A 16,673-nucleotide genomic window follows, 5' to 3' on the forward strand; every position below is an offset into this window, starting at 1 on the left:
CAAAAATCGAATTGCTCATTTTCCCAATTGATCTATGTTGACAAGGTATGGATCATGACTGGAAGATCCTCGATACAGGCAACTGAAATGAGTTTCCTCCGCGGGGTGTGCGGGCTCTCCCCTATAGAAATAAGAAGCTTGGTCATCAGTGAGGGGCTCAGAGTTGAGCCACGTCAAGAGTGGCTCAGGCACCTGATTGGGATAACTCTGGATGCCATCCCGGTGAGGTGTTTCGGGCATATCCCAGCAGTAGGAGGCCCCAGGGATTAACCAGAACACACTGGAGAGACTATGTCTCCCAGCTGGCCTGGGAATGCCTTGGGATCCCCAGGAGGAGCTGGTGGAAGACTGGGCTGCCCTTCTAAAGCTGTTAGATGGATGAATGGATGGATAATTATTGTATGTTCACCTTACTCCACAAACACATACAGTACTATGTGTATGTATTGTATGATATATGTAGAAAGTCATGACTTTCAAGTGACAAGACTAGTTGTTTACAGAAAAAAAAACAGAAATCAGGAAGGAATCGGGGCACTACTGATGGTGATGACACGTTGGGGTTCCCTTCCCTGACCTTCCATTTTGATCAGGCCCAATTTGTGATTAATGGCTTTTCACATAGGCATGGAATCACCCACCACTTCCCTGTGAAATTCTTTTTCAATCTAGTGGCTGTTTTTATGGTCTGATTCCAGCTCAGCCTTTTCTACCCACAGCGCAAGTCACTGCAGAGTAAACAGTGCAATAAGTAAATACCCAAAGGCAAGCAGTGGGAAAAGGTTCGCTGTATCTGACTTTACATATTGAATTGTATTCATTTTCTCTGCTTAAGGCTTATTTAGGAGAAAAGTATATTTTATGGAAACCCGGGAACGGATTATTCCCATTTTAATGGTTTCCTATGGGAAATGTATTTTTGAGATACACACTTTTCGCCTTACACACTGTGTCTGGGAACCAATTAAGTTCGTAAATTGAGCTCTCACTGTATTAATATGTACAGTTGTGACCGCTGTCCCTGAAAGCGTTAAAAACATTCAATAACCCACTCGCAAGGAAATTGTAAATTCTACCATATGTGTGATAAGAAATCCAATCTCTACAGGTAGAAACACTTTTTTTTCTACGGTTGCTCCCTTTTTTTTATACCTTGGGCTCTACTTTTGTTTGCCTTGTCAAAAAATGATCGAAGTCTTCCTTTGGGCTATTTTTAAGAAAGCATATTGTCTACATCTGGAAATTGTGTAAAAAAAATGCACATTGTGCATCATTATAAATACACACTATGTCATGCAGTGCATGTATAATGAAGATCAGTTAAAAAATATGTCAGGTAGAACAAATGGGCAGCATCTTTATCAATTACAGTAAAGTCTCGTTATATCGATATTCAAGGGAGTCCGAAAAAATATCGATATAACCGGGACTATCGATATATCCGACCCTGTTTGCATGTAATTTTCTCCGTGCGTGCATAGAAATAGTATCGATATAACCAGGACTATCGATATATCCGATATCGATATAACGAGACTTTACTGTACCTTGTATTAACATTCAAATCACTTTATATTCTAAGACCGTAGAGGGGGGGAGAGGGGGTGGCCGAAACCAAAAAAAAAAAGATTCCATTATTTCTGATTTGTGCTTGAACACGAGAGATAGGCTAATCTCACAATAAATGAATTCAGTGAAACCACAAGTACAACTGCAAATGAAAAGCTAAAGTTCACAAAACACAGTTGTCCTACGTCACATTTTTGAATTAAGCTGCCTGTACAAAAATAGCGCTTGTGTCCCATTAGGTAGAGGATATTTCACAACAGGACGGCTTTATAGGATTGAACACAACTTGGCTGTGTTGTGCTGAAAACTGGAGTTAGCCTTATGTGTCTCATTGTATTCTGTTCATGCACTGTGGTGCAACAAAGAGACCCGTGACATTGGTTATGAATGGTGGTAGATACGAACGCAGTTGACCCGCTAAGGTTTTAAGCTCAAGATTATAAAGAGGTTTATACAAACTGTGAACAACATTTTAACCAGAATGACCAGTACAATAGAGGTGGTCAAATAAAAGAAACTGCTATCGGCTAAAACAAGGTGTCAAAGTCAAGGTCCGCGGGCCAAATCCGGCCCGCCACATCATTTTTTTCGGCCCGCGAAAGCAAATCAAACTTGTTAAATTCCATGATGATTGCGAAAATCTGAGCCAAAATGTCATATTTTTGGATGTCAACCACAATAAAAGTCATTATTCTTGACTTCAGATTTGAAAACGAGTTATTCATTAATTTGCTGTGTGCTCTATATGTAATATTTGAAGGGATTTTCCCCAAATTCATAACGACCCTCGAGAGGAAACCATAACTACAATGTGGCCCGCGGCAAAAAATGACTTCGACACCCCTGACTTAGTGTCCAAAATCTGCAAAAAAATTGAGCTGCGAATTGGGCATTTTCAGAAAGTCCCGCTCCCAGTTCGTGACGTCACGCAAAGACGTCTTGCATTGCTGGAGAATCCAAACAATGGCTTCAGATTCGGCGAATATGTTCTTAATTCATAATTCTTGTTACACATCCAGTTATGAATATGATTCAAATAGTTCTGAAGAGGAAAGCATACATGTTTGCAATCGATTAAAGAATTATATGTGCCATTTTGAGGCAACATTGGGGGAAAATCTCACCCAAAATAAAAAGAGGCATAAAATGGCGACCTCCAACACGGTTCTCAGACCAAACATGTACAGCACAGGTGTCAAAGTCAAGGCCCGCGGGCCAAATCCGGCCCGCCACATCATTTTTTTTCGGCCCGCGAAAGCAAATCAAACTTGTTAAATTCCATGATGATTGCGAAAATCTGAGCCAAAATGTCATATTTTTGGATGTCAACCGCAATAAAAGTCATTATTCTTGACTTCAGATTTGAAAACGAGTTATTCATTAATTTGCTGTGTGCTCTATATGTAATATTTGAAGGGATTTTCCCCAAATTCATAACGGCCCTCGAGAGGAAACAATAACTACAATGTGGCCCGCGGCAAAAAATGACTTTGACACCCCTGGGCTAAAACAATCAAAGTTGATTCTTTTTTTGTGAACAATCTGGTTGTTCTAAATGATTATTTTTAATAGCAATAGTAAATTTGTGGTGATGGAAGCTTGGTTAAAATAAGGCTGATGGAGTGACGGACTAACAATGGTAGATTTGATCACTTTGAAATCATGACGGACTGGCCCAGCTGCTGGAAAATGGTGTACATAATAGTGATGGAAATTCCGGCTCTTTTCAGAGAGCCAGTTGTTTTGGCTCAGCTCACTAAAAAGATCTGGCTCTTTTGGCTCCCAAATGGCTCCTCAGTTTGTTTTTGTTTTTGTTGTTGTTGCTATTCATACGGCTTGACTTATATGTGCACAGGGAGCAGCCACAAACTTTCAATTTCAATGTGGTTACTGTGGTCTGATGATCAGCTGTCACTAATTTGATTTTCATATTAATGCTATCATACCAACGGGTAAAAAATATCATAATTGAATAATAATAACAGCATAATGTAATAACATTTGTCCACCTGTCTTCCAGTTGTGATTAGGCATAAGAGGCACTAAACGGTAGAGTCCTCACTGACAAATCACGGGGAACAATGTATTATTATTACTGTATCTATTAGCTAGCTAGCTAGCTTTCTATCTATTTGAGTTACTTCCGGGTTGAGTGAACGCTGGCCAGCGTGTGGCTGCCGCAACTCACCCACAGAAAAGCTTATACTGTGACTGTAAAGTGACTTTGAGAGTTTTGTAAAGGCGCTTATGAATGAAATGTATTATTATTGGATTTATTTACCTTTATTAGTCTCACAGTGGGGAAATTTACATTTCACGGCAGCAAAGTGATGAAAATAAAAAAAATCTTATTTATTAATTAAAATTATTATTATTATTAACTAATTAATTCATACAGTAAAGTCTCGTTATATCGATATCGGATATATCGATAGTCCCGGTTATATCGATACTATTTCTATGCACGCACGGAGAAAATTACATGCAAACAGGGTTGGATATATCGATAGTCCCGGTTATATCGATATTTTTTCGGACTCCCTTGAATATCGATATAACGAGACTTTACTGTATTTTTATTATTATTATAACAGATACACAATTATTCACAGCATCAAAAAGTGTGGGGGGAAAAAAAAAAGCTAAACTGAATTCATCATTTTATTACTCATTGAGCCGAAGTGTGACAACAAATATTGTTATTTCACTGCATATTTTTAATATTTATCTGGGTGGTGTTTGAAGTGTTGCCGAGGTGACCTCTAGCAAGATTAATCTTAACTTGTTTGAAAAAAACATCTGGCAATTTGACACAAAATAAATGCCTAAAAAACAACCAAAACCAACAAGAACATTTTCCAGTCACCATTCAAAAGAGATGAATGTGACTGCGGCAAATTGATTAGTCATCCTAGACTGCGTGATCACATGAGCTGAACTGTACTCAGTAGAAATTCAAGCCAAAGCGCAATGTCACAATCAGACTCCTCCTCCTCTTCACAGAGAGGTTTTTGTAGGCATTTTTTGTCTATCCTATCACTTTAGTCCATTTCTATCAAAAAACCTTCACCAGCGAAATATGGCTGGACTCTCTCGTCTAACACCAACAGCACTTTGTTAGCCTTGTGAACCGAAAAGCAGTGGGTAATGCCGCCGCTGGTTTGTTTGATAGTTAGTGCCTCGAAATATTTTGAATTCAAGTAGGTACTGTGTGCATTTCAAGGTGACAAACCGTGCACACGCTGAACATATTTGTAAAGTGTTGTATGAGTCATGCGGATCATATACAGTAAAGTCTGGTTATATCGATATTGGATATATCGATAGTCCCGGTTATATCGATACTATTTCTATGCACGCACGGAGAAAATTACATGCAAACAGGGTCGGATATATCGATAGTCCCGGTTATATCGATAGTCCCGGTTATATCGATATTTTTTCGGACTCCCTCCGACTCCCTTTACTGTACCATATTTATTCGAGTATAATGCGCACACGTGAATAACGTGCACTCCTAATTTTCAATTAAAAATTGGTCTAAAATTTTGTTTCACTTTTCTTCGGGTCAGACCAAGCATTGTAAGTGACAACACATCAGAATCAGAATCATCTTTATTGCCAAGTATGTAGAACACACAAGGAATTTGTTTCCGGTAGAACACGCTGCACTAGTATCGTCGTCAAAAAAAAACTGCTAAGTGGCACTATACAGTTCCATTTTGGCTACATGCGTCCATGATAAAAATCATTTATTGACAATGTAAACTTCACTTTCTTCTGTGCCGTCCCAAAAACTCTCGATGACCATTTCTTTTGGCATGATGTTTTAATCCAGGATGTCACAAGAGATAGGTCATGTTTTGCAATCAATTTTTCGTTGTCAGATTTCATCCAGATCCACTTTTCCGTGACTCTGTCTTAGAAGGTTTTTTTTTTTAACAACATCCAGTGGCTGAAGAATAGAGGTTAGTCAGTCCACCTGGAATCACAGCTTGGATTTTTTTTAACTCGACTTTTCAGTCCTTCACAGTGTCTGTCAGGTGTGAGGTGGAACTGGTCCCAAACAAGCATGGATGTTTTTTTCAGTAGTGCGCCTGGTCTAGTATTCCAAACTTTGCCTGTGTGTGAAAGTTCAAAATTATTCTGCTTGCATTGGTTGATTGCTCGTGAATCTCGATGTATAATCTATAGGTTGTCTCAATTCTTTTTCTGCACAGACATTTTCCTGATTTTTTTAAGGGCTTTAGCGCCTGCCCCAGAATTGATTTGGTTTGCCTTACTATATAACTTTGTGTTATGATCTGGTTGGCGACCAACGGGGGGCGCTGTCGGCCCCGCCTACACCTGCACAGGTGCTGGTCATCCCGATCAGATTGGCGACCAGCGGGTAGCGACGTCAGCCCTGCCTGCAACCTCGCAGGTGCTGGTCGTTTAATCATTGACACTTAAAAGGACTCCCGGCACGACCATCCGGTGTCGGGTCATTATTGAATGACCCGACATCGGACACCGGACCTGCCTGCTTTTTGGGATCCACATCTGCCATCACCACCTTGCAAACCGTGACAGCTAGGGAGTTAGCTAGGTATTTGCTATATATTTGCTATCTAGCTGGCTGGCTGGCTATCGAGCTAGCTATCGATGGACTCTGTAGCTATCTGGCCGGCTGGCTAGGTAGCTAGCTTTCTATAATAATAATACATTTTATTTCTAAGCGCCTTTCAGAACTCTCAAGGACACTTTACAGTCACGGGATAAGAACTTCTTTTTTGTGTGGGTGAGCAGCGGCAGCCATTCACGCCAGCGTTCACTCTACCTGGAAGTAACACAGCAGCAAAGTTATGAAAGGAAGAGGAAAGGAAACAAAGAAGTAGAAATGTATTCACATTTCAAACCGTAACCATATACTATAAATATATAAACTTGTACAAACATGTAAAAGCTACATTTGGTAACATCCTAAATCAATCAGAGTAAACATGGCACGCATTAAGGCGGGCCTTCCCCAAAATGAATGTTTCAAAACACTGAAAAATACTAAGTAAACACCATTTTGCAAAATGTATCTGTACTTTTAAAATATGAAATACTTCAAGCATTTCCTCAAGATTTGTTTTCTGACTGTGGTTACGAATATTTTTTACTAGTCCAACTTTGTGGGTCAGCAGAGGCAAGAATCCAGGTGCTCATTGATCTGGGACTCTATCTGTTTGAGTTACTTCTGGGTTGAGTGAACGCTGGCGCGTTTGGCTGCCGCTGCTCACCCACAAAAAAAAATCCTGTGACTGTAAAGTGACCTTGAGAGTTTTGCAAGGCGCTTAGAAATGAAATGGATTATTATTATTAAAATGTGTAAAATGTGTGTATTATTAAAATTAAAATGACAATGAGCCATTAAATATTCTGTGTACAATTCAAAACCTACAAAAATGCAGTCAAGCAGCCAAGAATGTGGTTGGGGAGATTTCACAGTGTCGTGAAGAGTGTATCAAAAAATGTCTATGTAGACCGACTTCACTGAAAAATGTGCACGAGTCATGCTAAAACATCTCACTTCATTAGCTGTGTTTACTTCCAAGTCCCTGCCAGGCATGCTCGACAACAGAAGGAAACTTTCACCTGGCTCACAGGCAATTTTCTAGTGGGGAATAACAAATTAGTCATGCTGTGGGACCATTATTCTGGTCGTACCGAGCCTTGGCGACTGCCACATTCGGATTGGCGACCACCAGGTAGCGCTGTCAGCCGTGCCTGCTGCCTCGCAGGTGCTGGTCGTTACAATTAGTGACACTTAAAAGGACTCCCGGCACGACCATTCGGTGTCGGGTCATTTTTGAATGCATTGTGCATTGTATGCTGTGCATGCGTTTGTTTCATCTTGGCAGACTTTTACTCTTGGTCTTTATTTTGATACTTTGTATTTTTCTGTTTGAAAGATTTTGATATTTTAGATTCTGTTCCTGTTGACTTTGTTTTAATACAATTTCTCAAATACAACCTGTTGCCCCCTCCTTCCTGCTTTTTGGGATCCACATCTACCATCACCACCTTGCAAACCGTGACAGAATGACCCGACCAACCATCGGATCCCGCAGGTGCAACGGACCGGTCTCATTTCCACCCTGTGCCTGGCAGCGCAACGTCCACGTTAGCCCACGCCTCGTTGAGTTTGTATTGCATCACTCGATTGGCCGTAACGTCCACGTCAACGTCCAGGGTGACACTGGGTGTCTGGCAGTGCACGCCCACGTCCAGCCACGCTGTCTTCGTACATGTTGAATTGAGTCGCATCCACGACGGGCCGTGCAACGTCCGCGTCCACGTCAGTCCGAGACCCCACTCACCGCTGGATCCCGGAGCTGCTATGGACTGGTCTTGTTTCCCCGGTGCCGGGCAGTTCGCGTCCACGTTAGCCCACGCCGCGTCGGGTTTGAATTGAGTCATTCGACGAGCCGTAACGTCCACGCCAACGTCCGGTCGAGACCCGTTCCCAATCGGCCGTCCTGGGTGCCACTCTGGGCCTGGCAGTGCAACGTCCACGTCGCGCCATGCGTCGTCACGTGGACGCGCGAGATGGATCGCACGATCCGTGACGCATCCACGTCCACTTCAGGCCGAGTCCCGTTTCCATCAGGCCGCCACCCATCACATGCTACAACATGCTGCTCCATCCTGCCTGCTTTTTGGGATCCTCAACTGCCATCACCACCTTGAAAACCGTGACAGTATCGTGTGTATCAGGCTACGGGTTATCAGTATTGGTGGTGTTGATTTAACGTTTCTTTTATTTTAATTAAGGTACCAAAATTTAGCTATCATCAAAAGAGCATTGAATCTGATAATGTGTAACATGGTTGCATTGGTGAAAGTTACACTCCTTTACGGGAGCTGAAAACATTAAAAAATACAAGACCATATTAGGTACAGTGATACCTTGGCTTACAAACTTACTTGGTTCCCAGAAAGTGTGTGTAAGGCGAACAGTGTGTCTTCCAAGCATTAATTTCGCACGGGAAACAATTAAAATGAGAATAATCCATTCCCAGGTCCCTATAAAACCTAATTTTCTACTAAATACACCTTAATACTACACAAAATATACCCTATTTTATGTATAATAAATGTGCTATGGTATTGTAATAAAAGAAATAGAGTGTACTGTATAATAAAGTACAGTAAAGTCTCATTATATCGATATCGGATATATCGATAGTCTCGGTTATATCGATACTATTTCTATGCACGCACGGAGAAAATTACATGCAAACAGGGTCGGATATATCGATAGTCCCGGTTATATCGATATTTTTTCGGACTCCCTTGAATATCGATATAACGAGACTTTACTGTAGTTTTATTTACCTTTGTGATGGTCGTTGATGGCTTGATGGAAATGAGTGGGAGGAAGTTGGAGGGAGAGTCACATTCCATAAGAACTCTAGGAAGGAGGGTTAGCCTATCTGTCATAGGCTTATGCCGAAAGACGGATTTCATTTCCTGTGTAATGAAAGTCAGGTTAGGCATCTTTTTCCCAAAAAATGAATGTAGTGGCCGGTCTCATCAGCATTAAACACTTGATGAGGAACATAGCCTTCTTCTTCCACCATCTTGAGGAATGATTCCTTGTAAGCTTCTGCAACTTTATCGTCACAACTGGCTGCCTCACCATGATGAATTACACTATGAATCCCTGTACGACGCTTAAAGTTCTTAAACCATCCGTGGCTACCCTTGAAATCAGCAATGGATGACAAACTTCCATGTTGCCTCTTGATGATATCTGAGTGAAGTTGCCGAGGTATCGCTGTATATCCATCATTACAACAGATGTCATTTCTGCTAAGTCATGGAGCTCCGTTTTTCCCCCCCTGTGGCTTTAAATCTTGTCCAAACAGGGTTGTGAGTATGTTTAGATAGAACTTCAGAGCATAAGTAACCTATTTAAAATACACCTTTAATCAAAAGAAATGTTTTCATAATTAAAAGGAAGATCCTGTATCAGTAAAATCCTATCAAAAAATATTTAAAATTTATTTTTGGCGGACATTCTGTTATATTAGATTTTTACATTGGTCACCAAGTAGGAGAGAAATACCTTTTTAGGAAATGGACTTAGGAAAAGACTTATTTTGCATCATATTTAAGAATCCCTTTTGCTCAAACCCAAAGATCGTTTTCTCAACAAGGAAATGATGTTTTTTTTTGGTGAAGTTGGGGAAAAATGTCCTCCAATCCAGTATAATCTTTGCATTTTATCTGACGAAAATGGTTTTTTTTGGGGCAATTACTTCACAATGTGTTATCCAAACACATAACTTGATTTCTTCACAATGCTACCCTCCCCCCTAGCTGTGTGAGATTCATGTGGCATTGTATTTATTCGGCTAACAGGGGGAGTGCAGAGACCATGTTAGGTCAGAACAGGCTGTGGTGTCAAGCACCCTTGGCCTGACAGTGGAGAATTTAAGCCCTGCAAACTCCACACAGGGAGGTCGGACCGTCACGCGAACCGGCAACCTCTGCACTGAGAAGCCGGTGTGCTAACCACTTGACGACCGGGCCACCCAAATCAGGTGCCGATGGTATAAAATCAGCATTTAGTGTGAATATTTCTTGATTTATTTATCTAGCTATCCAGCTATCTTGCTAGCTATCTCGCTAGCTAGCTATTTGCTATTTAGCTGCCTGGCTGGCTAGCTATTAGCTATCTATTTACTAGCTAGCTAACTTTCTATCTATTTGAGTTACTTCCGGGTTGAGTGAACGCTGGCGCGTGTGGCTGCCGCTGCTAACCCACAGCAAAACTGATCCTGTGACTGTAAAGTACATCGAGAGTTTTGAAAGGCGCTGAGAAATCAAATGTATTATGATTAGATTGGATTGGATTTGTCTTTATTAGTCTCGCAGTGGAGAAATTTACATTTCACAGCAGCAGCAGTATTATTATTATTATTATTATTATTATTATTATTATTTATTATTATTACTTTGTTATACTTTGTTTTTTTTATCTTTTCAGCCTTCCCCCACTGTGCTGCTGTGGAGTGCAAATTTCCTCATTTTGGGACTATTAAAGGCTCTCTGATTCTGATGGATACGTGTATGCTTGTGTGTGTGTGTGTGTGTGTGTGCGTGCGTGCATGCGTATGCGCGTGCGTCTGTGTGTGTGTGCGTGTGTGTGTGAGTCCAATGATTCACCAAAAAATAGCCAATCGAAAGACGGGATTTGCTTGTTCACTGGTGACGAAATTTATTGAGCCAGTGAAATCGCCATGCTGGGTGTCGACCTCCGTGAGCCGCATCGCCACCTTTTCCGAGTCTGTGGCGGAGGGATATTGTATAATAGTGATGGGAATTCCGGCTCTTTTCAGAGAGCCAGTTCTTTTGGTTCGGCTCACTAAATATCATCGGCTCTTTTGGCTCCCAAATGGCTCCTCAGTTTGTTTGTTTTTTTTTTTGCTAAAATTAATTAACTACCCAAAAATCATGTAAAATTATGTGAAAAACGAATTACTCATGTAAAAAATACACTATATAAAATATTTTTATTTATACGGATTGATTTATATGTGCACAGAGAGCATCCACAAACGTTCACTTTCCCTGTGGTTACTCTCGTCTGATGATCAGCTGTCATTAATTTGCTTTTCATATTAATGCTATCATACCAACTCATAAAAAATATCATAATAATGAATAATAATAACAGCATAATAACATTTGTCCGTCCACCTGTCTACCCTAACCCCCCCCCCCCCCCTCCCTCTCCTCAGTGCTGCGTGTGTCTGTAATTCTCCGCTTCCTCGGTTACCGCTACCACGGATATCGACCAATCACTAGCGGCTTGAACCGAAGACCGTGGGTGGAGAATACAGTACAAAAAAATGCAGGCTCCCATTTCCGGCTCCTTGTTAGAAACAGGCTCGCTCTTCGTTCACTTCAGAGATCCGACTCGTTTGCGAACGACACATCACGACTATATAAGCAATTCGCCATCAGTCTTAAAGGGCAGTCGTCCAAACTTCCCTAGTGCCTGGCTCACCCGAGTAGATTCGGGGATTTGAATCAAGCTCATCACCCCCAAAACTCATTCACAGGAGGACATTCATCTGGAAACAAGAGGTTCGCCGTTCACTTAATAATTTTGTACAGTACTTCCCAAAGAACACCACACTTCGAAGGTCTATAATACCCCAAGCGGAAGCTGTTATTGCAAGACGGAGATTGGATATTTTTGCATGTAAGTCCATTTTAAGTAATGCAGCGTCGTCGTATAAATGTGATTGAGAATCTGAACTTGATTGTGTAATTTCCGACGTGTCCTTTCCTTTGTAATTTCTGTCATGCGCTATTAAATGTCAGTCACGCAGCATTTGTCGAATATACTGATTCCGTCCACCAAGCTAAAAGCTACCTAGCTCTGTGTGGAGCAGGAATCGGATGAACATGACTTTATCCATTTGACCTTTTTGTTTTTATATGCGTCCATCGCTTACCTTTAATCGCTTTATCTGTGCACAAGACGAATCGACAACACATTAACAGAACCGGCTCACCGTGAATATTGTGAAAAACAGTAACTATAACAAGAAAAATAAGCTATGCTGCACTTGCGTTCACACCCCCCCACGGTAAATTATCAAGCTAATGCTCGCTATGCTGATTTTTGACGTCACGCACGACGAAAAAAATACCCAAATAAAAAATATATTCAGTATACTATTAAAATATAAAATGCGCTTCCAGTCACTGTAACGACAACATTCACGCGTGTCCTGTTATAGATTGTTGGATGCAAGCCAGAGTCGTAAATAAGGATACACCCCGAGTGCTCTCGCTCCGTGTTTTGTCCGAAAACGTATTCAGCATCCGCGTGATTACTACACACTTTCCGTTTGCTCACAGAGGTCACAAAGCTTGCCTTTAGTCTTGTCACACAAGGCGAATGAGGAACAAACCACTGACTCAATGGCTTATTTATAGAGGGCTGTTACCGTCCAATTGAGAGATGCAGTATTTGCACCTGACTGTTGCATATTCAAGACTTGGTTGCTGCTCCCCCACTAAATGTACCTTTTTTCGTGCTGATATTAAATGGGGGAGGCATTCTCATGACCAATTCTTAAAGTGATCGTGTCACAAATAGACTGTATGGATGAAGTGGCCATGCTTTTTAGTGGTACCCTTTGACACAGTTGTCATGTGATTGATTGGTAAATCTGCGCTGTAGTTAGCTTTTGGCATAAAGACAGCGGGAATAGTCACCGGCTCCCCTGACTACAAACATGGTAAGATGTTTGGATGGCCTTTTGTCATAGGAGCAAGTGAACTGACCCAAAATGGAAACCCAAATTGACAAAATTTTGTTTCAATTTCCGTTATAGTCCTAAAGAGTTTTATGTATGTTTTGTCATGATATAAATGTGCACCAAATGTATCATCAGTGTTCCAACTGTCCAATGAGCATTACTGTGTGATAGGTTAATTCAGAATCAGAAAGTTTTTAATAGTCCCACAATGGGGATATTTGCAGTCCACAGTAGCAATTTGAAAGGGGGTGAGGGGTGAAAAGACAAAAAACAAAATATTCTAAGCATAATTAAAATGTCAGGAGAATATGTATACTGTAACTGTGCAAAAATGTTTCAGAAAAAAAGGGTACAGAGTGCAAGTATAAAAAAGCATATTTGATATATGTGACTGTTCACGTGATTATTAAGAAGCCTGACAGCAGTCGGTAGGAATGAGCGGCGGTACCTCTCCTTCTTGCAGCGCGGGTGTAACAGTCTCTGGCTCAAGGAGCTACCCAGTGCTGTCAGGGTGAGCAGGAGAGTGTGGCAGGGGCTGTCCATCATAGCTTTTAGTTTAGCTAGCATCCGTCTGTTGCCCATCTCCTCCAGAGAGTCCAGCGAGCAGCCCGGGACAGAACTAGCCCTCTTGACCAGGCGCTCCAGTCTTTTTCTGTCCCCTGTGGTGATGCTGCCTGACCAGCAGACAATTCCATCGTGGATGGCTGAAGCAACAACAGAGTCATTGAAAGTTTTCAGGAGTGACACTTGAACCCCCATAGACCCCAGTTTCCATTTTTGATTAGGGCATCCGTGTTTGTAGTCCAGTCGAGATTATTCCTGGGAATAACACCCAGGTATGCGTAGGAGGTCACCCTCTCTATGTCCGTATCCTGGATGTTCAACGGTGCAGGTGAGGATTGTTTCCTGCAGAAATCCACCACTAACTCCTTAGTTTTCCCAGTGTTGATCTAGAGACGATTCTGCCGGTACCAGTCCACGGATTCCTTGGTCAGTCCCCTGTAGCCCCCATCATCTCCCTCTATAATGAGGCCAACAATAGCTGAGTCGTCAGAGAACTTCTGAAGGTGGCAGGTTGTAGTGTTGTTATTGAAGTCCGAGGTGTAGAGGGTGAACAGGAACTGTCCCCTGCGGCGCTCCAGTGCTGCAGAGAAGCCTGTCCGACTCAGTTCTTTGCCGCCACGTATTGTGGCCGGTTTGTGAGCTAATCTGTAATCAAAAATGTGTGGTGGTGGTCCACTCCAGCATGCCACCACAGTCACAGGATAAGTTTTTCTGTGGGTGAGCAGTGCCAGCGTTCACTTAACCCGGAAGTAACTCAAATAGATAGAAAGCATCGACTAAATAACGCCTTTGTATCAAGCTTTTTGCAAAGGATGGTAGCAATGGTGGACGGCTCTTTATTTGTAGAATGGGAGTAGAAAGTTACTCTCAGGGAAGTGACACACAGCGTGAGAGATGTGTCAGGCTGAGATTCACATGACAGCCACGGTGCGCACATGTGACGCCACAAACGCACACCTTGTTCGTGTTTCTCAATGATCTCCTTCTTCTCCTCGACTGTTATTTTGTTTTGTGTCTTCTTCGGCTGAACACGAGCCTGTGGTGTCAACTTTTTCGGTCCCATAACGGCAAAAGTATCGTTGAAGACGATCGATGTGTGCACTCATAGAAAGGGGGTGTGGAAAGGTAGGCCGGCTGGGACGCTTTTCGCTCATGTGTTTTTGTGTTCTTCCGCAGAAGATTAGTCCGCCAGTCGTGGTGGGGGATGTGTATCGCAAATATAGTGCGTATGCCAAGGTTTGATTTTCAGAAATGTAACGTTCGTAAGGCAAGGTGTTCGTAAACCGAGGCCCCACTGTACAGAGAACATCCGACTTAAGACCACGACCACCAGACCCTATTTTCTTCATATTAATACTACGGCTGGCGCCGTGCGGTGTGTTAACCACAAAAGTTAATTGTGGGTTGTTTGAATACTTGGAGTTGCCGTAGCTTGCATTTGCTATCGACTGACCATGTGTGAAAATGTTCCATTCTTCTCATGTTTTCTGATGAAAGAGAGTCACGGTCGATATAAATATAACAAGCGTGTGTCTACTTCGTCACACAAGACACCACATACTGCAAAGCTCAACCCGCCCAGCAACGCATTTGACAATTTTGGCCAGCCAGCAAGCATCCCACCGACCGAGGTGGGTGAGCGTCGGCACTCGGGCGCGCATGAGCGCCATGACGAGAATGGGGGGAGTTTCTATTCAACATTTTGAATAGATTTCGACTTACGACCGTTTGGTTCGAACGGAACCCGGTCGTCAGTGAGATGTTACCTCTATTGTCACATTCAACTTAGCTGTCATAGATGATAAAGTGTGGTTGTGTCAATGGTGTTTTGAAACTTGATGTAAAAATAAAAATACAGTAAAGTCTCGTTATATCGATATTCAAGGGAGTCCGAAAAAATATCGATATAACTGGGACTATCGATATATCCGACCCTGTTTGCATGTAATTTTCTCCGTGCGCGCATAGAAATACAGTAAAGTCTCGTTATATCGATATCGGATATATCGATAGTCCCGGTTATATCGATACTATTTCTATGCACGCACGGAGAAAATTACATCCAAACAGGGTCGGATATATCGATAGTCCCGGTTATATCGATATTTTTTCGGACTCCCTTGGGTATCGATATAACGAGACTTTACTGTAGTATCGATATAACCGGGACTATCGATATATCCAATATCGATATAACGAGACTTTACTGTAGTTTAGCAAATATCAATGGGTTAATGTGAACTTTCTTGTCTTTCAGGGTTCATAACTCAATCACATTTCAGGAAGGATATTCATGTAATCCACAAGAACTCTATCCATCAACATTTTCATCACTCCGGCCACTGTTGCCTTGAACATTAAAAAATTGGTCTATATTCTTGTGCCGTTGAGGTGGGAAACAAACACACCGAAGCAGCTATGCAGCTTGAAATTCAAGTCGCACTCAACTTTATTATTTCCTATTTATACAACAAACTCCCTCGACGACGTGTGAATATCTTCGGTGAGGAGCTGGAGAACCTGCTGAGGAAAAAGTATGAAGGCCACTGGTACCCGGATAAGCCATACAAAGGTTCGGGGTTCCGTTGCATTCATGTAGGGGGAAAAGTGGACCCTGTGGTGGAGCAGGCAGCTAAAGAGAGCGGGCTGGCCATCGAAGACGTGCGCAATAACCTCCCTCAGGACCTCAGCGTGTGGATTGACCCGTTTGAGGTCTCCTACCAGATTGGTGAGAAAGGATCGGTCAAGGTACTCTACGTGTACGATAACGGCGAGAACGCCTCCGAGCTTGACAAGGAGATCAAGAACAGCTTTAATCCAGACGCCCAGGTCTTTATGCCAATCACAGAAGAACCTGTCGGGCAATCATCGGAGTCCAGCTCGCCGTCGCCTCCTTTTGGACAGTCAGCCGCCGTCAGCCCTTCTTTCATGCCGCGGTCGGCGCAGCCGCTGACCTTCACCACGGCCACCTTCGCCGCCACCAAATTTGGCTCCACCAAGATGAAAAGTTGCGGTCGCGGCAACAACGGCAACAATGGTGGCGGTAGCGGTAGCAACAAAGCGGCGCGGTCGTCGCCTATCGGCAACCTGGGTCTGAATGTCAACACCCTGCTCAAACAGAAAGCCGTTTCCACCTCCATGCACTCACTGTACGGACTGGGTCTCAGTCAGCAGCAGCCACAGAAGGCCTCTGCTCTGTCCCCCGATGCCAAGGAGTTTGTTTTTCCC

General features: G+C 42.5%; 1 protein-coding gene across 1 annotated transcript in view; it reads left to right on the plus strand.

Annotated features, from left to right (window-relative positions):
* The first annotated feature begins 11,596 nt into the window (after positions 1-11,596).
* Positions 11,597-16,673, plus strand: part of LOC148887079 (protein Tob1-like) — a 6,376-nt gene continuing 1,299 nt past the window's right edge. Inside the window, exons 1-2 of the mRNA XM_089016098.1 lie at positions 11,597-11,812; positions 15,703-16,673. The exon at positions 15,703-16,673 is cut by the window's right edge and continues 1,299 nt beyond it. Of these exons, the coding sequence (XP_088872224.1) occupies positions 15,864-16,673 (810 nt within the window). The 5' untranslated portion in view covers positions 11,597-11,812; positions 15,703-15,863. The remainder of the gene's footprint in view (positions 11,813-15,702) is intronic.

Source organism: Hippocampus bargibanti, linkage group LG15 (assembly GCF_051943395.1).
Source record: "Hippocampus bargibanti isolate YZ-2025 linkage group LG15, ASM5194339v1, whole genome shotgun sequence".
In the NCBI taxonomy this organism is placed as follows: Eukaryota; Metazoa; Chordata; class Actinopteri; order Syngnathiformes; family Syngnathidae; genus Hippocampus; species Hippocampus bargibanti.